Below are 27,106 nucleotides of genomic sequence, written 5' to 3' on the forward strand. Positions count from 1 at the left end.
CCTCTCCTCAGGCGGTTCGGCGAGCGGCGGCCCGGAGCGCAGGCTGGGCCGCCAGGGCACCCAGGAGCTGGACGGCTCGGCCCGGCGGCCGCCTGAGCAGGATGAGGCCGCCCCGCCGCCCCCCCCCCGCCGCCGCCGCCGCCGCCCCCCCTCCTCCTCCTCTTCCTCCTGCCCCCCCCGGCGGCCCCCGGCCCCCCCCGCCGCCACCGCAGCAGCCGCCGCCACAGCAGCAGCAGCAGCAGCAGCACCCCGAGGTGAGGCCGCCACCGCCGCCGCCCCCCCCGGCGCCGCCGCCGCCGCCCCCCGGCGCCATGACGGGCAGCCAGCCCCTGTCGCCCGCCTCGGCCGGCTCCCCGGCCGCCCCCCCGCCGGCCGCCGCCGCCCCCCCGGACCCCCCCAGCCTCTGGGACCGCACCCACGCCGAGATCGCCGAGCAGGCCAAGCACGTGAGTCGGGGCGCTTCGGGGCCGTTCGGGGCGCTTTGGGGTCCTTCCTGACAGGAAAAACTTGCGCCAAGGTGGCCGAGCGCGTGGGGGGGGCCGGGGGGACATTTTGGGGCGATTCAGGGCAATTCGGGGTAGTTTTGGGTTACTCTTGATAGTCAAAAGCTGCACCAAGATGGTCAAGCACGTGAGTCAGGGCGCTTCGGGGCCGTTTGGGCCATTTGGGGTCCTTGCTGACAGGAAAAACTTGCGCCGAGATGGCTGAGCGCGTGTGTGGGGGCAGGGTGACATTTTGGGGCGATTTGGGGCAATTCGGGGCAGTTTTGGGTCATTCTCGATTGACCATCTTGGTGCAGGTTTTGACTAACAGGTGAGTCGGGGCGCTTCGGGGCCGTTCGGGGCACTTTTGGGTCCTTCCTGAGAGGAAAAACTTGCGCCGAGATGGCTGAGCACGCGAGTGGGGCCGGGGGGATGTTTTGGGGTGATTTGGGGCATTTCGGGGCAGTTTTGGGGCATTTCGGGGCAGTTTTGGATCATTTTCGATAGTCTAAACCTGCGCCAAGATAGTCAAGCACGTGAGTCGGGGCGCTTTGGGGTCGTTTGGGGCGCTTTGGGGTCCTTCCTGACAGGAAAAACTTGCACCGAGATGGCCGAGTGCACGTGTGGGGACAGGGCGGCATTTTGGGGTGATTCAGGGTGGTTTTGGGTCACTCTCAATAGTCTAAACCTGCACCGAGATGGTCAAGCACGTGAGTCGGGGCGCTTCGGGGCCGTTCGGGGCGCTTTGGGGTCCTTCCTGAGAGGAAAAACTTGCGCCGAGATGGCCGAGCGCGCGAGTGGGGACAGGGCGACATTTTGGGGCGATTCGGGGTGGTTTTGGGTCATTCTCGATAGTCAAAACCTGCACCAAGATGGCCGAGCGCGTGAGTGGGGGCATTTTGGGACGCTTTTGGGTCTTTCCTGACAGGAAAAACTTGCGCCGAGATGGCCGAACGCGCGTGTGGGGCCAGGGGGACGTTTTGGGGCGATTTGGGGCAGTTTTGGGTCACTCTTGATAGTCAAAACCTGCACCAAGATGGTCAAGCACGTGAGTCAGGGCGCTTCGGGGCCGTTCGGGGCGATTTGGGGTCCTTCCTGAGAGGAAAAACTTGCGCCGAGATGGCCGAACGCGTGTGTGGGGCTGGGGGGACGTTTCGGGGTAATTTGGGGCAGTTTTGGGTCATTCTCGATAGTCTAAACCTGCGCCAAGATAGTCAAGCACACGAGTCGGGGCGCTTCGGGGCCGTTTGGGGCAATTTGGGGTGCTTTGGGGTCCTTCTTGACAGAAAAAACTTGCGCCGAGATGGCCGAGCACGTGTGTGGGGGCAGAGCGACATTTTGGGGCGATTCGGGGCAGTTTTGGGTCATTCTCAGTAGTCCAAACCTGCACTAAGATGGTCAAGCACGTGAGTCGGGGCGCTTCGAGGCCGTTTGGGGCGCTTTTGGGTCCTTCCTGACAGGAAAAACTTGCGCTGAGATGGCTGAGCACGCGTGTGGGGCCAGGGGGACGTTTTGGGGTGATTTGGGGCAATTCGGGGTAGTTTTGGGTCACTCTCAATAGTCTAAACCTGTGCCAAGATGGTCAAACACATGAGTCGGGGCGCTTTGGGGCTGTTCGGGGCGCTTTGGGGCGCTTTTGGGTCTTTCCTGACAGGAAAAACTTGCGCCAAGATGGCCAGGTGCGTGTGTGGGGCCAGGGGGACGTTTTGGGGCGATTTGGGGCAGTTTTGGGTCACTCTCGATGGTCACAACCTGCACCAAGAGGGTCAAGCACGTGAGTCGGGGCGCTTTGGGACGCTTTTGGGTCTTTCCTGACAGGAAAAAATTGCGCTGAGATGGCCGAACGCGCGAGTGGGGGCAGGGCGACATTTTGGGGCAATTCAGGGTGGTTTTGGGTCCTCCCTGGCAGGCAAAACTTGCGCCAAGATGGTCAAGCACGTGAGTGGGGGATAAGGGGACGTTTTGGGGCAATTTGGAGCAGTTTTGGGTCTTTCCTGACCCAAAAAACTTGCTCCAAGATGGCCGAGCGCGTGTGTGTGGGGCTGGGGGGACGTTTTGGGGTGATTCGGGGCGGTTTTGGGTCCTTGAGACTCATGCCGAGGTTGCCGAGCAGGCCAAGCACGGGAGTCGGGGCAGTTTGGGGTGATTTGGGGCCATTTTGGGTCCTTCCTCCCTCATAGCTGAGCGGGGTGGCGGGGGGAGAGGTGGAAGATCAGTATTTTGGGGTGAATCGGGGCAGGTTTGGGTCCATCTCGCCCTTGAAGTGAGACTTGAGTGGCCCAAACCCGTGGGCGCCATTTTGGGACAAATCGGGGTGGTTTTGGGTCCCTTCTCTCGAGCAGCTGGGGGGGGTGGCAGGGCAGCATTTCGGGGCGAATCAGGGTGGTTTTGGGTCCCTCCTCATTTCAGGGCGATGCGGGCGCCATTTTGGGGTGCTTCCGCCTCCCTTCTTCCTCGCGGCCGAGGGGGCATCACCAGAGGGGGGCTGGGGTGGGTGGAGGAACAGCGTTTTGGGGCAGATTGGGGTGGTTTTGGGTCCTTTCTCTCTAGCAGCTGAGTGGGATGGTGGTGGGGGGGTGAAGGGGCAGCATTTTGGGGTGAATCGGGGCAGATTCGGGTCCCTCTTGCCCTTGGGGCGAGACCCGAGCGGCCCAAGCCCAAGAGCACCTCAGTGGGCACCATTTTGGGGCGAACCAGGGTGGTTTTGGGTCCTTTTCCCTCACAGCTGGGGGGGCATCAGCAGGGAGGGGTCGAGGGGGTGGCGGGGCAGCGTTTTGGGGCGAATCGGGGCAGATTCGGGTCCCTCCCACCCTTAGGAAGAGACCCAAGTGGTCTGAGCCCAGAAACGCCTCAGCGGGCGCCATTTTGGGGCGAATCGGGGCGGTTTTGGGTTCCTTTTCCCTCATAGCCGGGGGGGCATCGTTGGGGAGGGGGTCAGGGGAGCGGAAGAGCAGCATTTTGGGGCGAATCGGGGCGGTTTTGGGTCTCTCCTGCTCCTGGTGCACGAGACCCGCGCCGAGATGGCCGAGCGGCCTGAGCCCATGAGTGCCTTGGCAGGCGCCGTTTTGGGACGAATTGGGGCGCTTTTGGGTCCCTTCTTCCTCGCAGCTGGGGGGGCATTGTCGGGGGTGGAGGGGCAGCATTTTGGGGTGAATCAGGGAGGTTTTGGGTCTCTTTTTCACCTTAAGACCAGACCTGCGCCAAGCTGGCCCCAACCTGCAGGTGCCATTTTGAGGCGCTTCTGCCTCCCTTTTCCCTCGTGGCTGGGGGGGTTTCAACAGAGGGGGGTTGGGGGGATGGAGGAGCAGCGCTTTGGGGCAGATTGGGGTGGTTTTGGGTCCTTTCTCTCTAGTAACTGAGTAGGATGGGGGTGGGGGGGTGGAGGAGCAGCGTTTCGGGGTGAATTGGGGCGGTTTGGGGTCCTTCCTCACCTGGGGGCGAGACCCAAGCGGCCCGAACCCGCAAGTGTCTCAGCGAGTACCGTTTTGGGGTGAATCGGGGTGGTTTTGGGTCCCTTCTCCCTTGCAGCCGGGGGGGGTTGGGGGGGGTAGTGGGGCAGCATTTCGGGGTGAATCAGGGTGGTTTCGGGTCTCTTTTTACCTCAAGGCGAGACCTGCGCCGAGCCGCCCCCAACCCGCGGGCGCCATTTTGAGGCGCTTCCGCCTCCCGTCTCCCTCGCGGCCGAGGGGGTTTCACCAGAGGGGGGTTGGGGGGGTGGAGAGGCAGCGTTTTGGGGCGAATCGGGGTGGTTTCGGGTCTCTTTTTACCTCAAGGCGAGACCTGCGCCGAGTGGCTCCCAACCCGCGGGCGCCATTTTGAGGCGCTTCCGCCTCCCGTCTCCCTCGCGGCCGAGGGGGTTTCACCAGAGGGGGGTTGGGGGGGTGGAGAGGCAGCGTTTTGGGGCAAATCGGGGTGGTTTCGGGTCTCTTTTTACCTCAAGGCGAGACCTGCGCCGAGCCGCCCCCAACCCGCGGGCGCCATTTTGAGGCGCTTCCGCCTCCCGTCTCCCTCGCGGCCGAGGGGGCGCCGTCGTTGTGTGTGTGGGGGGGGAGGTCAGGGGAGCCCGGCAGGGATTTCGGGGCGCCCCCCCTGACCCCCCCCCCGCCCCGCAGGAGGCGGAGGTGGAGACGCGGGTGGCGGAGATGAAGCGCGAAGGCTTCTGGTCGCCCAAGCGGCTGCCCAAGGTGGCGGAGCCGGCGCGCCCCAAGGTGCACTGGGACTACCTGTGCGAGGAGGTGCAGTGGCTGGCGGCCGACTTCGCCCAGGAGCGCCGCTGGAAGCGCGGCGTCGCCCGCAAGGTGCGCCCTGCCGCGGGGCAGGGGGTGGGGGGCGAGTTTGGGGGGTGGATTGGGGTGTGGGGGGGGCAGGTTTGGGTGCTGGGGGGGCGATTTTGAGGGCTGGGGGGGGCAAGTTTGGGGGCTGGGGGCAGATTTGGGGGTGCTGGGGGTGAATTGGGGTGTCAGGGGCGAGTTTGGGAGGTGAATTGGGGTGCTGGGGGGTGAGTCGGGGTGTCGGGGGGGCAGATTTGGGTGCTAGGGGGCGATTTTGAGGGCTGGAGGGGCAGGTTTGGGGGCTGGGGGGGCAGATTTGGGGGCTGGGGGGCAGATTTGGGGTGTCGGGTTGAGTTTGGGTGTCAGGGAGCGAGTTTGGGGGGTGAATTGGGGTGGGGGGGCGAGTCGGGATGTTGGGGTGCAGATTTGGGTGCTAGGGGGTGCTGGGGGGATTTTTGAGGGCTGGGGGGGCAGGTTTGGGGACTGGGGGGCAGATTTGGGGGTGCTAGGGGGTGATTTGGGGTGTCGGGGGCGAATTTGGGTGTCAGGGAGCAAGTTTGGGGGGTGAGTTTGGGTGCTGAGGGGCAGGTCTGGGGCCTGGGGGGGCTCTGGGGGGTGAGTCAGGGTGTCGGGGGGGTAGATTTGGGTGCTCAGGGGTGAGTTTGGGGGCTGGGGGCGGATTTGGGTGCCGGGGGGCGAGTTTGGTGGCTGGGGGGGCAGGTTTGGGCGCTAAGGGGTGCTGGGGGGGGGGTGCGTCCTACTCCCCCCTCCCCCCCAGCTGCTCCCTCCAGTAGGTTTCACCCATGGGCGCCCCCCACCTATGGGTGCCCCCCCCACCCATGGGTGCCCCCCGGGTGCCCCCCACCTATGGGTGCCCCCAGCTGTCCCCCCCCATCGGGTCCCCCCCAGCCCAAGTCCAGCTGCCCCCCAGCTGCTCCCTCAAGTAGGTTTCACCCCCGGGTGCCCCCCCACCCCGAGCACCCCCCCCCCACCCCTGGGTGCCCCCCACCCACGGGTGCACGCGGGGGCGGGGGGGGGGCAGGTGGTGCGCATGGTGCTGCGGCACCACGAGGAGCAGCGGCAGCGGGAGGAGCGGGCCAAGCGGGAGGAGCAGGCCAAGCTGCGCCGCGTCGCCGCCTCCATCGCCCGCGAGGTCAAGCACTTCTGGAGCAACGTGGAGAAGGTGCCGCGCGGCTACCGGGCACCCGCGGGTGGCTACCAGCACCCATGGGTGGCTACCGACCCCCTCGAGTGGCTACGGGCCCCCCCCCACAGCTACCAGCCCTCTGTCCTACCCCGGCGCTCTGCTTAGCGCCTCTCCCACACCACCATCCTTCATGGTTCCGGTGGTCCTTGGGTGGCTACTGACACCCCTGGGTGGCTACTGACACCTACGGGTGGCTACCAGCACCCATGGGTGGCTACTAACCCCCTCGAGTGGCTACCGACCCCCTGTCCCACCCCGGCGCTCTGCTTAGCGCCTCTCCCACATCGCCGTCATTCGTGGTTCTGGTGGTCCCTGGGTGGCTACCGACCCCCAAGGGTGGCTACCGCCCCCCCCAACATGGCTACGGGCACCCTTGGGTGCTGCCTTGCTCCCCTTGGCGTCTCCGCTCCATCGGGGCCCGGTTGGCCCTGGGCTACCAACTCCACCCCAGGTGGCTACTGAGTCGTGTCTGACCTGTCCCGGGCTACCAACCCCCCCCCCAGGGGCTACCAACCCCCCCAGGTGGCCACCACCCCATGTCTTACTAGCCCTGGGTGGCTACCAAACACCCCTGGGATGGCTACCAAACCCCCCGGGTGGCTACCAACCCCCCCCCAATGGCTACAACCCCCCTGGGTGGTCACTGAACCCCCACAAGTGGCTACCAACTGTCCCAAAGTGGCTACAACCCCCCCCCCAAGTGACTAGCAAGTGCCACCAGGTGGCTACCAAACACCCCCGGGTGGCTACCAAGTGCCCCTAGGTAGCTACCAACCCCCCTGGGTGGCTACCAAACACCCCTGGGTGGCTACCAAGTGCCCCCAGGTGGCTACCAAACACCCCCGAGTGGCTACCAAGTGCCCCCAGGTGGCTACCAACCCCCCCGGGTGGTCACCAAACACCCCTGGGTGGCTACCAAGTGCCCCTAGGTGGCTACCAACCCCCCCCCGGGTGGTCACCAAACACCCCGGGTGGCTACCAACCGCCTCCAAGTGGCTGCAACTCCCCCCCAGGTGGTTACCGAACACCCCCAGTAGTCACCAACCCCCCCCAACCCCACCCCGGGTGGCTACCAACCCCCCCAAGCGGCTACCACCCCCCCCCCCCCAGCCCCTTTCAGGACTCCCCATCGCGGCCGGGAAGCGGCACCCGGCGGGCGATGCCGGGGACTCGCGCGGGGGGGCCGCGGCTCGCGCGGGGGACCCCGTGGCTAGCGGGGGGGGCCACGTGGCTAGCGGGGGGGGCCGCGTGGCTAGCTAGCCCCCCCGCAGGTGGTGCAGTTCAAGCAGCAGTCGCGGCTGGAGGAGCAGCGGAAGAAGGCGCTCGACCTGCAGCTCGACTTCATCGTGGGCCAGACGGAGAAGTACTCGGACCTGCTGAGCCGCAGCCTCAACGCCCCCCGCGCCCCCCCCGGGCGGCCCCCCCCCCGGCCCGACGACGAAGGTGGGGGGCTACGGGGGAACTGGGGGGGCCACGAGGGGATATGGGGGGGCTATGGAGGGGCTACGGGGGGCTGGGGGGGGCCACAAGGGGATATGGGGGCGCTATGGAGGGGCTACGGGGGGCTGGGGGGGGCCACAAGGGGATATGGAGGGTCTGTAGGGGGCTACGGGGGGCTGGGGGGGGGTCACGTGGGGGCAACAGGAGACTGTGGGGGGCCATGAGGGGATATGGGGGGGCTGTAGGGGGCTACGGGGGGCTGGGAGGCACCACGGGAGGGCAACGGGGGACTGTGGGGGGCCACGAGGGGATGTGGGGGGGCTGTGGGGCACCATGGGAGACTGTGGGGGGCCACAAGGGGATATGGGGGGGCTATGGAGGGTCTACGGGGGGCTGTGGGGCACCACGAGGGGGCAACGGGGGACTGTGGGGGGCCCCAAGGGGATATGGGGGAGCTACAGGGGAATTGGGGGGGGGGCTAAGGAGCTCCTACAGCCCCGGGGGGGGCACCCATGGGTGCTGGGGGCATAGGGGGGCACCGTGTGGGGATACAGGGGTGCTGGGGGGGGGGGCTAAGGAGCTCCCACAGCCCCGGGGGGGGGCACCCATGGGTGCTGGGGGCATAGGGGGGCACCGTGGGAATATCTGCGGGTGCTATGGGGGGATAGTGGGGTACCCCGGGGTGCCGGGGGGGGAAGTTGGGAGCCCCGAGGGGTGGGGGGGGACACTCCGGCGGGGTGGGGGGGGACAGGGCGGCGCCGGCGGGGGCACCCACGGGCGCCCCGGGGCGCAGACGGCGACTTCCAGCCGCACGAGGAGTCGGACGACGAGGCCACGATCGAGGCGGAGGAGCGGCAGGAGGGCAACGACCGCGAGAGCCGCCGCCGCGAGCTGGAGCTGCTCAAGCGCGAGGGGCAGCTGCCCCTCGAGGAGCTGCTGCCCCCCCAGCTGCTGGGGCGCCCCCCCCAGGTACCCCCACCCGGCCCCCCCACTCCCCGCCGCACCCCACCCCGCGTTTTGGGGGGGGGGGGGCATGTGCTCACCCTGCTCCACATCCCCGGCAGCTGCCTGCCCGCTCGCTGCCTCCGCCGCCGCTGCCTCCGCCCCCGGCGCCGACCCCCCCGCGCCGCCCCCGCCGGCCCTGGACGCCCCGGCAGCGCTGCCACGGCTCGGCCGCCCGCCGCCGCCACCACGGTGAGTGTCGCCCCCTCCCCCCCCACGTCACCCGGTGTCATCCGGCCACCCAGTGTCACCCACCTAGTGTCACCTGCCCACATGGTGTTATCCACTTGGCATCACCTGCCCACCTGGTGTGTTACTGCCCAGCGCTGTATTCCCCTGGTGTCGCTTGTATGGTGTCGCTCTATTTCTCTGTGTCACCTTTTCGGGGTGTCACCCGGCCGCTCGGTGTCACCCGGCCGCCCGGTGTTATCCACCTGGTGTCACCCGCCCACTTGGTGTCCTCTGTCCGGTGTTACTGCCCAGCGTTGTATTCCCCTGGTGTCGCTTGTGTGGTGTCGCTCCGTTTCTCTGTCACCCTTTCGGGGTGTCACCTGGCTGCCCGGTGTCACCCACCTGGTGTCACCTGCCCACCTGGTGTCCTCTCCCTGGTGTTACTGCCCAGCGCTGCATCCCCCTGGTGTCACTTGTATGGTGTCGCTCCGTTTCTCTGTGTCACCCTTTTGTGGTGTCACCCGGCCGCTTGGTGTCACCCGCCTGGTGTCCTCTCCCTGGTGTTACTGCCCAGCGCTGCATCCCCCTGGTGTCACCCCTGTGGTGTCTCTCTGCTGCTCTGTGTCACCCTTTCGTGGTGTCACCCGGCCGCCCGGTGTCACCCGGCCACCCGCTGTCACCCACCTGGCGTCACCTGCCCGCCTGGTGTCCTCTCCTCAGTGTTACTGCCCAGTACTGCATCCCCCTGGTGTCACCCCTATGGTGTCGCTCCTTTTTTCCTTGTCACCTTTTCACAGTGTCACCCGGCCAACCAGTGTCACCCGCTCGCATGGTGTCACCTCCCCACCTCGTGTCCTCTGCCTGGTGTTACCGCCTGGCGTTGCATCCCTCTGGTGTCACCTCTATGGTGTTGTTCTGCTGCTCTGTGTCACTGCTTTGTGGTGTCACCTGCCCGGTGTCACCCGCCCACCTGGTGTCACCTCCTGCCCGGTGTCACCTCCCCACCTGGTGTTCTCTCCCTGGTGTTACTGCCCAGCACTGAATCCCCTTGGCATCACCCCTATAGCGTCACTTTGCTGCTCTGTGTCACCGTTTTGTGGTGTCACCCGGTGTCACCTGCCCACCCGGTGTTCCCTCCTCAGTGTTAGCACTCAGTGCTGCATCCCCCTGGTGTTACCCTTATGGTGTTGCTTCACCGCTCCTTGTCACCCTTTCGTGGTGTCACCTGCCTGGTGTCACCCACCTGCCTGGTGTCACCCCCTTGCTCCGTATCCATCCCCCCAGCATCACCCTCCTGCTCCATGTTCTCTCCCCAGTGTCACTCCCCAGTCTCTCCCCAGTTTCACTGGTTTTTGTCACCCTTTCACGGTGTCACCTGCCCGGTGTCACCTGCTCACCTGGTGTCACCCACCCGCTCTGTGTTCTCTCCCTCAGTGTCATCCTCCTGCTCCATGTCTCCTCCAGTGTCGTTCTCCTGCTTTGTAATCCTGTGGTGTCACCCCTACAGCATCGCTCCGCTGCTCCTTGTCACCCTTTCATGGTGTCACCCGCCTAGTGACACCCGCTCGCTCTCTATCCTCCCCCCAGTGTCCCTTTCCTGCTCTGTGTGTCCCCTGGCATCGCTGCCCAGCTCTGTATCACCCTACCGGTGTCACCACCCCGGTGTCACCCTGCTGCTCCTTGTCACCCTTTCATGGTGTCACCCGCCCGCTCTGTGTCTTTCCCAGTGTCACCAGCCTGGTGTCACTCATCCACTCCGTGTCCTTCCGTTGGCGTCACCTGCCCTGCTGTGTCAGTCACCCCCTCACTTGGTGTCACTCACCTGCTCCGCGTCCCGTGCCCACAGTGTCACCCCCCTGCTCGGTGTCCTGCCCCCCCGGTGTCACCCCCCGGCTCAGTATCCCACACGCGGTGTCACTGTTCTGATGTCACTTCCCCACAAGCGTCACCCGCCTGCTCCGTGTCAGCCTAACTCCGGGTCACCCTTCTCCAGTGTCACCCACCCCTTCCATGTTCCCCAAACCCACGTGGCATCACCCCCCTGCCCCGCAACACCTCCTTGGAGTCACCCGGCTCCGTGTCACCCCCCACCCCAAGTGTCACCCAACTCCGCGTCACCCCCCCAGTGTCACCTAGCTCTGGGTCACCCCCCCCCCGTTGTCATCCCCCCCTCCCTGGTGTCACCCCGGCTCGGTGTCACTCCTCCGGTCCACCTGTCCCCGGTCACCACGTCACCGTGTGCGTGTGTGTGTGTCCCCCCACCGACGCCTGTGCCCTACAGCCGAGGACGAGGAGGAGACCATCGCCGCCCAGGAGCGCCTGGAGGGCGACGTGGACCACAAGAAGGAGCTGGACGAGCTGGCCCGCGAAGGTAGGGGCGCCGCCGCCTGTGCGTCCCCGCGCGGCCGCCTGTGCGTCACCGCGTCCCCGAGCACCCCAACAGGTCCCCGCCCCTCCCCACCGTGGGCCGGGATTTGGTAGCCGGTGCTCAGAGCAGCGGCTCCGGCGCAACCCGCGGCCGGGCGGCCTCCCAACGCCTGCCGCGCCGCACAGCCGGAGCCACACGCGTGGGCGGGAGGCGTGTCGGAGCGTGTCGGAAGCGTGTGGGAGCGTGCGGGGGGCGCGTGGGGGGCGCGTGGGGGCCCCCGCGTGACGCCCGGCGGGGGGCCCGGCGCAGGGGCGCTGCCCATGGAGGAGCTGCTGCAGAAGTACGCGGGCGCCTTCGCCGACTCGGCCAGCTCCGAGGCCCCCTCCGAGCCCGGCTCCGCCTCCGCTTCCGGCTCCGCCTCCGGCTCTGCCTCCTCCTCCGCCGACGACTCCCCCGAGGACGCCAGCAGCACCCACTCGGGTACGTGGCGGGGGGTCGGGGACACCCACGGGGGTCGGGGACACCCGTGGGCGTTGGGGCCGCCTCTGGATGTTGGGGCCACCCAAGGGTGCTGGGGACATCCGTGGGTGCTGGGACCACGCCTGGATGTTGGGGCCACCCAAGGGTGCTGGGGACATCCGTGGGTGCTGGGACCACCTCTGGATGTTGGGGACATCCCTGGGTGCTGGGGACATCCATGGGTGCTGGGGACACCTCTGGATGTTGAGGCCACCCAAGGGTGCTGGGGACATCTGTGGGCGCTGGGACCACGCCTGGATGTTGGGGCCACCCAAGGGTGCTGGAGCCACCCGCGGGTGTCAGGGCCACCTACAGGTGCTAGGGTCACCCGTGGGTGCCAGCGTCACCACCATGGGTGTTAGAGCCACCCCCAAGCGTCAGGGCCACCCGGGGGTGCTTGGCTTCACCCACGGGTGCTGGAGCCTCCGCTAGATGCTGGTGTCACCCTTGGGTGCTAGAGCCACCCCCAGGTGTCAGGGCCACCCAGGGGTGCTGGAGCTTCCCCTAGGTGCTGGCGTCACCCACGGGTGCTAGCGCCGCTGCTGTGGGTGCCAGAGCCACCCCCCAAGCGTTGGGGGCGACCCACCGGTGCTGGCGTCACCTACGGGTGCTAGAGACACCCAGAGGCGTCAGGGCCACCTGGGGGTGCCGGTGTCACCCCTGGGCGCTAGAGCCCCCTCCATGGGTGCCGGAGCCACCCTTGGGTGCCATCCCCGCTCACGACACCCCCCCGCATGGCCCCCGCAGACTCACCGGCGGCCGAGAGCGAGGAGGAGGAGGACGATGAGGACGAGGACGAGGAGGAGGACGAGGAAGAAGAGGACGAGGACGAGGAGGACGACGACGAGGAAGAGGAGGACGAGGAGGAGGATGATGAGGAAGACGAGGAGAGCGAGGCGGCGGCCCCCGGCGCCGAGGAGGACCGCGGGGAGGACTGCGGCGTGGCCTACCTGCTGCAGGGCGACGAGGAGCGGGCGGGCGCCCCCGCCCCCGCCGCCCCCGCCCCCGCCGCCCCCACCCCGGCCGCCCCCACCCCGGGGCCCAAGGCCGAGATCACCGACATCGCCGCCGCCGCCGAGAGCCTCCAGCCCAAGGGCTACACCCTGGCCACCACCCAGGTGGGCCCCGGTGTCCCCCCTCTTCGTCACGCGCGTCCCCGTCCCCCACCCCGGCGCTGACACCCGTCTCCCCCACCCATAGGTGAAGACGCCCATCCCGCACCTGCTGCGGGGCACCTTGCGCGAGTACCAGCACATCGGCCTCGACTGGCTGGTCACCATGTACGAGAAGAAGCTCAACGGCATCTTGGCCGACGAGATGGGGCTGGGCAAGACCATCCAGACCATCTCCCTGCTGGCCCACCTCGCCTGCGAGAAGGGTGAGGGGCGGCGGGGTGGGGGGGGGGACGGGGTGCTCCCGGGGGCTTCCTGGGTCTCTCCGGGCGCCTCGGTGGGTGCTCGGGGTCTTGGTGGAGGTGTCTGGGTGCTTCTGGGTCTTCCTGAGTCTGCTAGGTGTCTTGGTGGGTGCTCGGGGTCTTGGTGGAGGTGTTTGGGTGCTTCTGGGTCTTCCTGAGTCTGCTAGGTGTCTTGGTGGGTGCTCGGGGTCTTGGTGGAGGTGTCTGGGTACTTCTGGGGCTTCCTGGGTCTCTCCAGGCACCTCGGTGGGTGCTCAGGGTCTTGGTGGAGGTGTCTGGGTGCTTCTGGGGCTTCCTGAGGGTGCTGGGTGCCTCGGTGGCCGCTCGGGGTCTTTAGAAGAGGCGTTGGGGCACCTTTGGGTCTTCTCGTGTCCATCCAACGTCTTCCTGAGGGTGCTGGGTGCCTCGGTGGCCGCTCAGGGTCTTCAGAAGAGGTTTTGGGGCACCTTTGGGTCTTCTCGTGTCCATCCAACGTCTTCCTGAGGGTGCTGGGTGCCTCGGTGGCCGCTCAGGGTCTTTAGAAGAGGTGTTGGGGCACCTTTGGGTCTTCTCGTGTCCATCCAACATCTTCCTGAGGGTGCTGGGTGCCTCAGTGGCCGCTCAGGGTCTTTAGAAGAGGCGTTGGGGGACCTTTGGGTCTTCTCGTCTCCATCCAACATCTTCCTGAGGGTGCTGGGTGCCTCGGTGGCCGCTCAGGGTCTTCAGAAGAGGTTTTGGGGCACCTTTGGGTCTTCTCGTGTCCATCCAACATCTTCCTGAGGGTGCTGGGTGCCTCAGTGGCCGCTCAGGGTCTTTAGAAGAGGCGTTGGGGGACCTTTGGGTCTTCTCGTCTCCATCCAACATCTTCCTGAGGGTGCTGGGTGCCTCGGTGGCCGCTCAGGGTCTTTAGAAGAGGCGTTGGGGCACCTTTGGGTCTTCTCGTGTCCATCCAACGTCTTCCCGAGCCTCCCGGTTGCCTCGGTGGCCGCTCGAGCGTTTCACCCCGAGGCTCCTGGGTGCTCCGGGGTTGCCCGAGGCTCCCAAGGGTGCCCCGAGCCACCCCCACCCCATCGCTGACGCCCGCCGTCCCCCCCCCACCACCGCAGGCAGCTGGGGCCCCCACCTCATCATCGTGCCCACCAGCGTGATGCTCAACTGGGAGATGGAGCTCAAGCGCTGGTGCCCCAGCTTCAAGATCCTCACCTACTACGGGGCGCAGAAGGAGCGCAAGCTCAAGCGGCAGGTGAAGGGGGCGGCGGCGGCGGGGTGGGTGCCCCCCACCCGTGGGTGCCCCCCGCCTCACCCCCCCACCCCCCCTTCCGGCTCCCCGCAGGGCTGGACCAAGCCCAACGCCTTCCACGTGTGCATCACCTCCTACAAGCTGGTGCTGCAGGACCACCAGGCCTTCCGGCGCAAGAACTGGAAGTACCTCATCCTCGACGAGGCCCAGAACATCAAGAACTTCAAGTCGCAGCGGTGGCAGTCGCTCCTCAACTTCAACAGGTCCGCGGGGGGGACAAGCGGAACCGCCTGCCGGCGCCGGGGAACACCCCAGGGGGCCAGAGGCCCTCACCGCCTCCTCCTCGTGTCACCCGCAGCCAGCGGCGCCTGTTGCTGACGGGGACGCCGCTGCAGAACAGCCTCATGGAGCTGTGGTCGCTCATGCACTTCCTGATGCCCCACGTCTTCCAGTCGCACCGCGAGTTCAAGGAGTGGTTCTCCAACCCCCTCACCGGCATGATCGAGGGGAGCCAGGAGTACAACGAGAGCCTCGTCAAGCGGCTCCACAAGGTGGGCGCTCCTCTCCTCCCCCCCCCACCCCCCGGGGGTGCCCCGAGATCGGGGTGCAGCCCCCTGGGTCACCCCGGCTCTGGGGTGTAAGTCCCTCGGGTCACTGATGTCGGGGTGTAGCTCCCTGGGGTCATCGTGGTGTCAGGGTGTAGCTCTCTGGGGTCACAGCGATGTTGGGGTGTAGCTCCCTGGGGTCACCATGATGTTGGGGTGTAGCTCCCTGGGGGGTCATTGTGGTGTCAGGGTGTAGCTCTCTGGGGTCACTGTAATGTCAGGGTGTAGCTCCCCGGGGTCACTGTAATGTCAGGGTGTAGCTCCCCAGGGTCATTGTGGTGTCAGGGTGTAGCTCCCTGGGGTCACCATGGTATCAGAGTGTAGCTGTGTGGGGTTACCCCTGCTCTGGGGTGTAGCTCCCTGGGGGTCACCATGATGTCAGGGTGTAGCTCCCTGGGGTCTTTGTAGTGTCAGGGTGTAGCTTTCTGGGTTCACCATGATATCAGGGTGTAGCTGTCTGGGGTTACCTCTGCTCTGGGGTGTAGCTCCCTGGGGTCACAGTGATGTCAGGGTGTAGCTCCCTGGGGGTCACTGTGATAGCAGGGTGTCGCTCCCTGAGGTCACCGTGACTTTGGGGTGCAACTCCTTGTGGTCACCGTGATGTCAGGGTGTAGCTCCCTGGGGGTCACCATGCCGTTGGGGTGCAGCTCTCTCGGGAAATCCCAGTTTTGGGGTGCAGCTGTGTGGGGTCACCCCCAATTTTGGGGCGCACCTCCCTGGCGTCACCCCAGATTTCGGTGCGCACCTCCGTGGCGTCACCCCAGATTTCGGTGCGCACCTCTGTGGTGTCACCCCAAATTTTGGTGTGCACCACCTTGGCGTCACCCCATATTTCGGTGCGCACCTCCGTGGCGTCACCCCATATTTCGGTGCGCACCTCCGTGGTGTCACCCCAGATTTCGGGGTGCACCTCCATGGTGTCACCCCAGATTTCGGTGCGCACCTCCATGGCGTCACCCCAGATTTCGGTGCGCACCTCCGTGGCGTCACCCCAGATTTCGGGGTGCGGCTGCCCCGGGGGAGCCGGCACATTTTTGGGGGCGTCCCCCCCCCTTGTCCCCCCCCCCCCCGTGTCCCCGCAGGTGCTGCGCCCCTTCCTGCTGCGCCGGGTGAAGGTGGACGTGGAGAAGCAGATGCCCAAGAAGTACGAGCACGTCATCAAGTGCCGCCTGTCCAAGCGGCAGCGCTACCTCTACGACGACTTCATGGGCCAGGCCAGGTGAGGGGGGTGGGGGGGACACACCGGGGACGCCGGGACGTCCCCCGCCGTGTGTCCCCGCTGTCCTCAGCGTCCCCGTCCCCGCAGCACCAAGGCCACCCTGGCCACGGGCCACTTCATGAGCGTCATCAACGTGCTGATGCAGCTGCGCAAGGTGTGCAACCACCCCAACCTCTTCGACCCCCGGCCCATCCACTCGCCCTTCATCACCGAGGGCATCTGCTTCGTCACCGCCTCCCTGGTGCTGCGCGCCCTCGACCCCGACCCCTTCAAGGTGACGCGCCGCGCGGCCGACGGGCACGGGGAGCGCCGGCGGTGCGGCCGGGACGGGGGTTTGGGGACGCCGGAGGGGACGCAGGCTGCCGGCGCGGTGACACGACACGGGGATGGTTTGGGGGACGGCGGAGGGGACGCAGGCTACCGGCGCGGTGACAAAGCGGTGACACGATGTGGGGATGGTTTTGGGTCACTGGGGGTGACAGGAGGGGACACAGGCTACCGGCGCGGTGACAAAGCGGTGACATGACGTGGGGATGGTTTTGGGGACGGTGGAGGGGACGCAGGCTACTGGCGCGGTGACAAAGCGGTGACATGACGTGGGGATGGTTTTGGGGATGGCGGAGGGGACGCAGGCTACCGGCGCGGTGACAAAGCAGTGACACAATGTGGGGATGGTTTTGGGGACGGCGGAGGGGACGCAGGCTATTGGCACGGTGACAAAGCGGTGACACTGCGGTGACACGACACGGGGATGGTTTTGGGGACAGCGGAGGGGACGCAGGCTATTGGCACGGTGACAAAGCAGTGACACCGCGGTGACACGACGCGGGGATGGTTTTGGGGACGGCGGAGGGGACGCAGGCTATTGGCATGGTGACAAAGCGGTGACACTGCGGTGACACGACACGGGGATGGTTTTGGGGACGGCGGAGGGGACGCAAGCTATTGGCGTGGTGACAAAGCGGTGACACCGCGGTGACATGACTCAGGGATGGTTTTGGGGACGGCGGAGGGGACGCAGGCTACTGGCGCGGTGACAAAGCGGTGACACTGCAGTGACACAACACAGAGATGGTTTTGGGGATGGCGGAGGGGACGCAGGCTATTGGCACGGTGACAAAGCGGTGACACCGCGGTGACACGACATGGGGATGGTTTTGGGTCACTGGGGGTGACAGGAGGGGACACAGGCTACTTGTGCAGTGACAAAGCAGTGACACGACATGGGGATGGTTTTGGGGACGGCGGAGGGGACGCAGGCTATTGGCATGGTGATAAAGCGGTGACACCACGGTGACATGACATGGGAATGGTTTTGGGGACGGTGGAGGGGACGCAGGCTACCGGCGCGGTGACACGACACGGGGATGGTTTTGGGGATGGAGGAGGGGACACAGGCTATTGGCACGGTGACAAAGCGGTGGCACCGCGGTGACACAATGTGGGGATGGTTTTGGGGACAGCGGAGGGGACACAGGCTATTGGCGCAGTGACAAAGCGGTGACACTGCGGTGACACGACACAGGGATGGTTTTGGGTCACTGGGGGTGACAGGAGGGGACACAGGCTACCGGCGCGGTGACAAAGCAGTGACACCGCGGTGACACGACACGGGGATGGTTTTGGGGACGGCAGAGGGGACGCAGGCTATTGGCACGGTGACAAAGTGGTGACACGACGTGGGGATGGTTTTGGGGATGGCGGAGGGGACACAGGCTATTGGCACGGTGACAAAGTGGTGACATGATGTGGGGATGGTTTTGGGGATGGCGGAGGGGACACAGGCTACTGGTGCAGTGACACCATGGTGACACAACACAGGGATGGTTTTGGGGATGGAGGGGACACAGGCTATTGGCATGGTGACAAAGCGGTGACACCGCAGTGACACGACATGGGGACGGTTTGGGGGACAGTGGAGGGGACACAGGCTACTTGCGTGGTGACAAAGTGGTGACACCGCGGTGACACAGCGCGGGGCTGGTTTTGGGGACACTGGGGGTGACAGGAGGGGACACAGGCTACCGGCAGAGCCCTGCGCCCCCAGAGCGACACTTTTGGGGACATAGAGGATATGGTGGCCACCAATGGGACACACGGGGAGGCCACAGGTGCCACCTCGTCCCCTGGCAGAGCTCCCTGTCCCCATGGTGGCAGTTTTGGGGACACAGGTGACAAATCAGCTAGCGGCAGGGCCTTACACCCTTGGGGTGACGCTTCTGGGGCTGTAGGTGACACATCAGCCACCAGCAGGACCCTGTGGCCACCATCGGGGTGACACGTGGTGACTGCAGGTGCCACCTCGTCCCTTGGGGGGCTCCCACGTCCCCGCGGTGGTAGTTTTGGGGACATAGAGGACACCGCGGCCACCGGTAGGACCCCGTGTCCCCATGGCCGCCATCACGGTGACACATGTGGTGACCACAGGTGCCACCTCGTCCCTTGGGGGGCTCCCACGTCCCCGCAGTGGTAGTTTTGGGGACATAGAGGACACCGCGGCCACCGGTAGGACCCCATGTCCCCATGGCTGCCATCACGGTGACATGTGGTGACCACAGGTGCCACCTTGTCCCTTGGTGGGCTCCCACATCCCCCCAATGGTGGTTTTGGGGACATAGAGGACACCACGGCCACCAGTAGGACCCTGTGTCCCCATGGTCACCTTCATGGTGACACACGTGGTGACCACAGGTGCCACCTCATCCCTTGGGGGGCTCCCACATCCCTGCGGTGGTGGTTTTGGGGACATAGAGGACACTACTGCCACTGGTAGGACCCTGTGTCCCCATGGCCACCATCATGGTAGCACATGTGGTGACCACAGGTGCCACCTCATCCCTTGGGGGGCTCCCGCGCCCCCATGGTGGCGGTTTTGGGGGGCGACGGTGGCAGTTTTGGGGGGGGGGGGGCGGTGGCAGCCCGGGGACCGGTGACAGTGACGGTGACGCCGGCGCCGCCCGTCCTTGCAGCAGGTGGACATGGGGCTCTTCGACCTGGTGGGGCTGGAGGGGCGGGCGTCGCGCTACGCCGCCGACACCTTCCTGCCCCGCTGGCGCGTCACCCGGCGCCTCCTCGAGGACGTGGCCGCCGCCCCCGACCCCCCGCCGCGCCCCAAGCCCGTCAAGATGAAAGTCAACCGGTACCGGGGGACGCTGCGGGGACGCCGGGGTGGTGGTGGGGACACCGAGGGGGTTGGAGATCCCAGGGGGGACAGTGGGAGCGATGGGGGGCCACCAAGGGGGTTGGAGACCCTTGGGGGGACACTGGGACATGGGTGGCCACCAAGGGGGTTGGAGATCCTGGGGGGACATGGAGTAATGGGGGTCCACGAGGGGCCACCAAGAGGATTGGAGACCCCAGGGGGACACTGGGACATGGGGGGCCACCAAGGGGGTTGGAGACCCCAGGGGGACACTGGGACATGGGGGGCCACCAAGGGGGTGAGAGACCCCGGGGGGGGACGCTGGGACATGAAGGGCCACCAAGGGGGTTGGAGACCTTTGGGGGGACACTGGGACATGAGGGGCCACCAAGGGGGTTGGAGACCCCGAGGGGACACTGGGACATGGGGGGCCACCAAGGGGGTTGGAGACCTTTGGGGGGACGCTGGGACATGGGGGGCCACCAAGGGGGGTGAGAGACCCCGGGGGGGGACGCTGGGACATGGGGGGCCACCAAGGGGGTTGGAGACCCCAGGGGGGACACTGGGAGCGATGGGGGGCCACCAAGGGGGTTGGAGACCCCAGGGGGACACTGGGACATGAGGGGCCACCAAGGGGGTTGGAGATCCCAGGGGGACACTGGGACATGGGGGGCCACCAAGGGGGTGAGAGACCCTGGGGGGGGACGCTGGGACATGGGGGGCCACCAAGGGGGTTGGAGACCTTTGGGGGGACACTGGGACATGAGGGGCCACCAAGGGGGTTGGAGACCCCGAGGGGACACTGGGACATGGGGGGCCACCAAGGGGGTTGGAGACCTTTGGGGGGACGCTGGGAGCGATGGGGGGCCACCAAGGGGGTTGGAGACCCCAGGGGGACACTGGGAGCGATGGGGGGCCACCAAGGGGGTTGGAGATCCCAGGGGGACACTGGGAGCGATGGGGGGCCACCAAGGGGGTTGGAGATCCCAGGGGGACACTGGGACATGGGGGGCCACCAAGGGGGTTGGAGACCCCAGGGGGACACTGGGACATGGGGGGCCACCAAGGGGGTTGGAGACCCCAGGGGGACACTGGGAGCGATGGGGGGCCACCAAGGGGGTTGGAGATCCCAGGGGGGACACTGGGACATGGGGGGCCACCAAGGGGGTTGGAGATCCCAGGGGGACACTGGGAGCGATGGGGGGCCACCAAGGGGGTTGGAGATCCCAGGGGGACACTGGGAGCGATGCGGGGGCCACCAAGGGGGTTGGAGATCCCAGGGGGGACACTGGGACATGGGGGGCCACCAAGGGGGTTGGAGATCCCAGGGGGACACTGGGACATGGGGGGCCACCAAGGGGGTTGGAGATCCCAGGGGGGACACTGGGACATGGGGGGCCACCAAGGGGGTTGGAGACCCCAGGGGGGACACTGGGAGCGATGGGGGGCCACCAAGGGGGTTGGAGACCCCAGGGGGACACTGGGACATGAGGGGCCACCAAGGGGGTTGGAGATCCCAGGGGGACACTGGGACATGGGGGGCCACCAAGGGGGTGAGAGACCCTGGGGGGGGACGCTGGGACATGAAGGGCCACCAAGGGGGTTGGAGACCTTTGGGGGGACACTGGGACATGAGGGGCCACCAAGGGGGTTGGAGACCCCGAGGGGGACACTGGGAGCGATGGGGGGCCACCAAGGGGGTTGGAGATCCCAGGGGGACACTGGGAGCGATGGGGGGCCACCAAGGGGGTTGGAGATCCCAGGGGGACACTGGGACATGGGGGGCCACCAAGGGGGTTGGAGACCCCAGGGGGACACTGGGACATGGGGGGCCACCAAGGGGGTTGGAGACCCCAGGGGGACACTGGGACATGGGGGGCCACCAAGGGGGTGAGAGACCCTGGGGGGGGACGCTGGGAGTGATGGGGGGCCACCAAGGGGGTTGGAGACCCTTGGGGGGACACTGGGAGCGATGGGGGGCCACCAGGGGCCACCGAGGGGGGTGATAGATCCCCATGGGGGGGTGCAGGGGTGCTGGGGGGGGGGGTCGGGGGGTGGCGGGTGCCCCTGGGGGGGTGGGTCAGGGGGTGGTGGGTGCCCCCATGGGAGGTTCAGAGGTGCCGGGAGGGGGGGTTGGGGGGCAGTGGGTGCCCCGGGGGGGTGCAGGGGTGCTGGGGGGGGTTCAGGGGGCGGTGGGTGCCCCCCGTGGGGGGGTGCAGGGTGCTGGGGGGCGGTGGGTGCCCCCCGTGGGGGGGTGCAGGGGCACTGGGGGGGGTCAGGGGGTGGTGGGTGCCCCGGGGGGGGTGCAGGGGAGCCGGGCGGGGGGGGGGTCGGGGGGCGATGGGTGCCCCTATGGGGAGGGGGGTTCAGGGTGCCGGGGGGGGGTCGGAGGGCAGTGGGTGCCCCAATGTAGGGGGGTGCGGGGGGGGTCGGGGGGTGCCCCCATAGGGGGGTGCAGGGGTGCTGGGGGAGGTTGGGGGGCGGGTGCCCCCCCCGGGGGGGGTTGGGGGGCGGCGGGTGCCCACCTGGGGGGGTGCAGGGGTGCCGGGGGGGGTCAGGGTGGTGGGTGCTCCCCATGGGGGGGTGCAGGGGAGCCGGGGGGGGGTCGGGGGGTGGCGGGTGCCCTCGTGGGGGGGTTCAGAGGTGCTGTGGGGGGTGCGGGGGGCGGCGGGTGCCCCCGGGGCGGGTGCTGACCGGTGCCGCCCCCCCCCCCGCAGGATGCTGCAGGCGCCCCCCAAGGCAGAGGGCCGGGCGCTGGGGCCGCCGGGGCCCCGGCCCCCCCCCCGCGCCGCCGCCCCCCCCCGCCGCCGCCGCCGCCCCCCGGCGCTGCCGCCGCTGCCGCCGCCCCCCCCCCGGCGCCCCCCTGGCCCTGGGGCTGGGGCTGGGCCTGGCCCTGGCCGCCCCCCCCCGGCCCCCCCCGGCCCTGCTGCCCCCCCTGGGGCCTGCCCCCGGCGCCCCCGCCCACGGTGAGAGGGGGGCGGGGCTGGCGCGGGGGGGCGGGGCTGGCGTGGGGAGGGGCGGGGCTGGGCTGCTGGCTGGGCTGGTGTGTGTTTGGGGGGGGGAATGGAGGGGGGTGGGGCTGGTGCGGGGGGCGGGGCCGGTGTGGGGGCGGAGCCAGGCTGCTGGCTGGGCTGGTGTGTGGGAGGGAATGGAGGGGGCGGGGCTGGGCTGTGGGGGGCGGGGCTAGTGTGGGGGGGCGGGGCGGGGCTGCTGGCTGGGCTGGTGTGTGTGTAGGGGAATGGAGGGGGCGGGGCTGGGCTGTGGGGGGCGGGGCTAGTGTTGGGGGGGGCGGGGCTGGGCTGCTGGCTGGGCTGGTGTGTGTGGGGGGAATGGAGGGGGCGGGGGCTGGGCTGTGGGGGCGGGGCTAGTGTGGGGGGCGGGGCTGGGCTGCAGGCTGGGCTGGTGTGTGGGGGGAATGGAGGGGGCGGGGCTGGGCTGTGGGGGGCGGGGCTAGTGTGGGGGGCGGGGCTGGGCTGCAGGCTGGGCTGGTGTGTGTGGGGGAATGGAGGGGGCGGGGCTGGGCTGTGGGGGGCGGGGCTAGTGTGGGGGGCGGGGCTGGGCTGCTGGCTGGGCTGGTGTGTGTGGGGGGGAATGGAGGGGGCGGGGCTGGGCTGTGGGGGCGGGGCTAGTGTGGGGGGCGGGGCTGGGCTGCAGGCTGGGCTGGTGTGTGTGGGGGGGAATGGAGGGGGCTGGCATGGGGGGTGGGGCTGGTGGGCGTGGCCAGGAGGGGGTGGGGCTGGCTGGGCTGTGGGGGTGGGGAATCGGGGTGGGGCTGGTGTGGGGGTGGGGCTGGGAGGGGTGGGGCTGGGGGGCGGGGCCAGGCTGTGGTGGGGGGACGGAGGGGGCGGGGCCAGGGTGCTGGCTGGACTGAGCTGTGGGGAGAGGGGAGTGGAGGGGGTGGGGCCAGTGTGGGGGGGTGGGGCCAGGAGGGGGCGTGGCTGGCTGGTCTGGTCTGTGGGGGGTGAATGGAGGGGGCGGGGCTGGCACAGGGGGTGGGGCTGGTGTTGGGGGGCGGGGCTGGCTGCTGGGTGGGTGAGGAGGGGGTGGGGCTTCACCCTGGGGGTGGGGCTTACCACAGGGCTGGGGGGGGCTATGGGAGTGGGTGGGGCTTGGCAGGGGCGGGGCTTGGGTCAGGGTGGGGCTGGAGGCTGGGCTGGGGGTGGGGTCAGAGGGGGGCGGGGCCTGGGAGCTCTGGGTGGTTATCAGAGGGAACAGAGCCTTTTGGGGAGGGGGGGGCTATTGCAGTGGGGTGGGGCCGGGGGGCGTGGCTTCACCCGAGGGGCGGAGCCTAACCCCCCCACCCTCCCCCCTTTCCCCCCGCAGTGCTGCCGCCGCTGGCCGGAGCCCCCCTGGGAGCCGCCCGGCCCCCCCCGGCTCCCCCCGCCGCCGCCGCCGCCGCAGCCGCCCTCAAAGCGGGGCCGGGCGCCGTGGGGCTGGGGCGGCCGCCGGGCCCCCCCCCGGCCCCCCCGGCGCCCCCCAAGCCGGGCCCCGGGCGCCGCCGCCGCCGCCGCCGCCCCGCTGCCCGCCTACGCCTTCCCCGGGCCCGGCCCCCAGCGCCTGCTGCTCTCGCCCGACATGCAGGCCCGCCTGCCCTGTGAGTGGCCGGCTGTCCGTCCGTCCGTCCGGCTGTCCGTCCCCCCCCCGGCGGTGTCCCCCCCCCATCGGTGTCCCCCCCCCCCGGCGGTGTCCTCCTCCGTCGGTGTCCCCCTCCGTCGGTGTCCTCCTCCGTCCCTGCTGCCCGCCAGCGCTGCCCTTTTCCCACTAATGCTGTCACCCGCTTGCGGTGCCACCCGCTCAGGGCGTCACCCGGCTCACGGTGTCACCCTCTCAGGGTGTCACCCGCTCATGGGGTCCTCCTCTATCGGTGTCCCCCCCCGGTGGTGTCCCCCCTCCATCGGTGTCCTCCTCCGTCCCTGCTGCCCGCCAGCGCTGCCCTTTTCCCACTAATGCTGTCACCCGCTTGCGGTGCCACCCGCTCAGGTGTCACCCGCTCAGGGTGTCACCCGCTCATGGTGTCACCTCCTTGCGGGGTGTTCCCCCCCAACAGCCGATGTTCCCCCCTAATGGTGTTCTCTGCTGTCTGTGCTACCTGCTAACAGCGTCCTTTTCCCACTAACACTGTCACCCGCTCAGGGCGTCACCCGCTCAGGGCGTCACCCGCTCACGGGGTCCTTCCCTTATCGGTGTCCCCCCCCAGTGGTGTCCCCCTCCATCGCTGTCCTCCTCCGTCCCTGCTGCCCGCCAGCGCTGCCCTTTTCCCACTAATGCTGTCAGCCGCTCAGGGTGTCACCCGCTCAGAGTGTCACCCGCTCAGAGTGTCACCCGCTCACGGGGTCCTCCCCTATCGGTGTCCCTCCCCGTCAGTGTCCCCTTCCATCGGTGTCCCCCTCCATCGGTGTCCTCCTCCATCCCTGCTGCCCGCCAGCGCTGCCCTTTTCCCACTAACGCTGTCACCCACTCACGGTGTCACCCGCTCAGGGCGTCACCTGCTCACGGGGTCCTCCCCTATCGGTGTCCCTCCCTGTCGGTGTCCCCCTCCATCGGTGTCCTCCTCCGTCCCTGCTGCCCACCAGCGCTGCCCTTTTCCCACTAACGCTGTCACCCGCTCACGGTGTCACCCGCTCACAGTGTCACCCGCTCACGGTGTCACCCCCCACACACATACAGCCGGCGAGGTGGTGAGCATCGCCCAGCTGGCAGCCCTGGGTGTCCCCCGTCCCCCCTGTCCCAACGTGTCCCTTGCGTCCCCCCCGTGACACATGTCCCCCCCCCGGTGACGGTGACGGTGACGGTGTCCCTACAGCCGGCGAGGTGGTGAGCATCGCCCAGCTGGCGGCGCTGGCGCAGCGGCCCCCCCCCCGGCGCCCCCAAGCCCCTGACGCTGCAGCTGGCCGCCGGCAAGGTGACGCTGGCCGGGGCCCCCCTGCGCCACGTGGCCCTCGCCACCGCCGCCACCGCCGCCGCCGCCGCCGCCCCCCCCCGCGGCCTCCCCAGTACGTCAGTGTGTCCCCGTGTCCCCCCCCCCCCAAAAATACACGGGGGGGGAGGGAGGGAGGCTCTGGGGGGGGGCTGCGGCCCAAAATGGGGGTCGTGGGGGGGGCTGCGGCCTGATATGGGGGGACACGGGGGGGCTGTGACCCAAAATGGGGGGGCTTTGGCCCAAAAATGGGGGTCGTGGGGGGGGCTGCGGCCTGATATGGGGGGACACGGGGGGGCTGCGGCCCAAAATGGGGGGGCTTTGGCCCAAAATGGGGGTCGTGGGGGGGGCTGTGGCCCAATATGGGGGGGACACGGGGGGGCTGCACATTAATTTGGGGGTCGTGGGGGGGGCTGCGGCCTGGGGTGGGGGGGTCCTGGGGGGGCTGTGGCCTCGGGTGCGGGTTCGGGGGGGGCTCCTGGGTCACCCCTGGGTGCCGGGGGGGTTGGGGGGGGTCATGGGACGCCCCTGGGTGCTGGGATTTTGGGGGGGGCTCCTGGGACACCCTGGGTGCTGGGGGGGGTTGGGGGGGGCTCCTGGGACGCCCTGGGTGCCGGGGGGGGGTTGGGGGGGGGCTCCCGGGACGCCCCTGGGGTGCCGGGGGGGGGTTGGGGGGGGGCTCCCGGGACGCCCCTGGGTGCCGGGGGGGGTTGGGGGGGGGCTCCTGGGTCACCTTGGGGTGCCGGGATTTTGGGGGGGGCTCCTGGGACACCCTGGGTGCCGGGATTTTGGGGGGGGGGCTCCCGGGACACCCCTGGGTGCCGGGGGGGGTTGGGGGGGGCTCCTGGGTCACCTTGGGGTGCCGGGATTTTGGGGGGGGCTCCTGGGACACCCCTGGGTGCCGGGTGGGGGGGTTGGGGGGGGCTCCCGGGACACCCCTGGGTGCCGGGATTTTGGGGGGGGGGCTCCCGGGACGCCCCTGGGTGCCGGGGGGGGGTTGGGGGGGGGCTCCTGGGTCACCTTGGGGTGCCGGGATTTTGGGGGGGGGCTCCTGGGACACCCCTGGGTGCCGGGATTTTGGGGGGGGGGGCTCCCGGGACACCCCCTGGGTGCCGGGGGGGGTTGGGGGGGGGCTCCTGGGTCACCTTGGGGTGCCGGATTTTGGGGGGGGCTCCTGGGACACCCCTGGGTGCCGGGGGGGGGTTGGGGGGGGGCTCCCGGGACACCCCTGGGTGCCGGGGGGGGGTTGGGGGGGGCTCCCGGGACGCCCCTGGGTGCCGGGGGGGGGTTGGGGGGGGCTCCCGGGACACCCCTGGGTGCCGGATTTTGGGGGGGGGGGCTCCTGGGACACCTTGGGGTGCCGGATTTTGGGGGGGGGGGTGTTCCGGGGTGGTGTCGCGGCCCCCCCCCCCCCACGCGGGAGCACCCATGGGTGCCATCTCCCCCCCCCCCCCGCAGGGAACGTGCTGCACCTGGTGGCGGCGGGGGGGCAGCACCACCTGCTGAGCCCCCCCGCGCAGGTGGCCTTGATCCAGGCCGTGGCCCCCCCACCCCCGCCGCCCCACCCCCACACCCGCCCCCGCCCCGGCAGCACCCACCACCCTGCCGCCCCCCCCCCGCCGCCCCCCCCCGCCGGCCGCCGCCATCGGCGTCCCCATCGCCGCAGCCGCCCAGGGTGAGTGTGGGGGGGGGGGCTCGGGGTGCTGCTGGGTGTGGGGTGGGGGGGGACACGGGGGGGGGGGGATGCCCCTGGGTGCCCCCCCCCCCCAGTCCCCTGGGTGCCCCCTTGGGTGTCCCTGGGACCCTTGGGAACTTCTGGGTGCTCTCAGACCCCCCCCCCCGTGACACCCCTGGGAGCCCCCTGGGTGCCCCCGGGACCCCTGGGAGCCTCTGGGTGCCCCCAGACCCCCCCCATGACACCCCTGGGTGCCCCCAGACCCCCCCCCCGTGACACCCCTGGGAGCTCCTGGGTGCCCCCGGGACCCTTGGGAGCCTCTGGGTGCCCCCAGACCCCGTCATGACCCCCCTGGGTGCCCCCAACCCCCCCCGTGACACCCCTGGGTGCCCCCTGACCCCCTTTCCAAGAGCCCTGGGACCCCCTGGGTGCCCCCAGCCCCCCCCCATGACACC

At 68.9% G+C, this 27,106-nt stretch overlaps 1 protein-coding gene and 1 long non-coding RNA gene across 2 annotated transcripts in view; both read left to right on the forward strand.

The window, feature by feature from the left end:
* Nucleotides 1-296: 296 nt before the first annotated feature.
* Nucleotides 297-27,106, forward strand: part of SRCAP (Snf2 related CREBBP activator protein) — a 49,924-nt gene continuing 23,114 nt past the window's right edge. The window contains exons 1-17 of the mRNA XM_067314869.1: nucleotides 297-446; nucleotides 4,595-4,780; nucleotides 5,796-5,936; nucleotides 7,232-7,403; nucleotides 8,194-8,369; nucleotides 8,465-8,594; nucleotides 10,855-10,944; nucleotides 11,251-11,421; nucleotides 12,208-12,578; nucleotides 12,661-12,838; nucleotides 13,960-14,096; nucleotides 14,187-14,356; nucleotides 14,452-14,644; nucleotides 15,781-15,917; nucleotides 16,005-16,191; nucleotides 18,887-19,056; nucleotides 21,777-21,862. Of these exons, the coding sequence (XP_067170970.1) occupies nucleotides 312-446; nucleotides 4,595-4,780; nucleotides 5,796-5,936; nucleotides 7,232-7,403; nucleotides 8,194-8,369; nucleotides 8,465-8,594; nucleotides 10,855-10,944; nucleotides 11,251-11,421; nucleotides 12,208-12,578; nucleotides 12,661-12,838; nucleotides 13,960-14,096; nucleotides 14,187-14,356; nucleotides 14,452-14,644; nucleotides 15,781-15,917; nucleotides 16,005-16,191; nucleotides 18,887-19,056; nucleotides 21,777-21,862 (2,830 nt within the window). The 5' untranslated portion in view covers nucleotides 297-311. The remainder of the gene's footprint in view (nucleotides 447-4,594; nucleotides 4,781-5,795; nucleotides 5,937-7,231; nucleotides 7,404-8,193; nucleotides 8,370-8,464; nucleotides 8,595-10,854; nucleotides 10,945-11,250; nucleotides 11,422-12,207; nucleotides 12,579-12,660; nucleotides 12,839-13,959; nucleotides 14,097-14,186; nucleotides 14,357-14,451; nucleotides 14,645-15,780; nucleotides 15,918-16,004; nucleotides 16,192-18,886; nucleotides 19,057-21,776; nucleotides 21,863-27,106) is intronic.
* Nucleotides 23,564-26,528, forward strand: LOC136995152 (uncharacterized). Its single transcript, XR_010886773.1, has 3 exons — nucleotides 23,564-23,653; nucleotides 24,863-25,052; nucleotides 26,435-26,528. It is a non-coding gene; the product is annotated as an uncharacterized lncRNA (long non-coding RNA).

This window comes from Apteryx mantelli, chromosome 38 (assembly GCF_036417845.1).
Source record: "Apteryx mantelli isolate bAptMan1 chromosome 38, bAptMan1.hap1, whole genome shotgun sequence".
Taxonomy (NCBI): Eukaryota; Metazoa; Chordata; class Aves; order Apterygiformes; family Apterygidae; genus Apteryx; species Apteryx mantelli.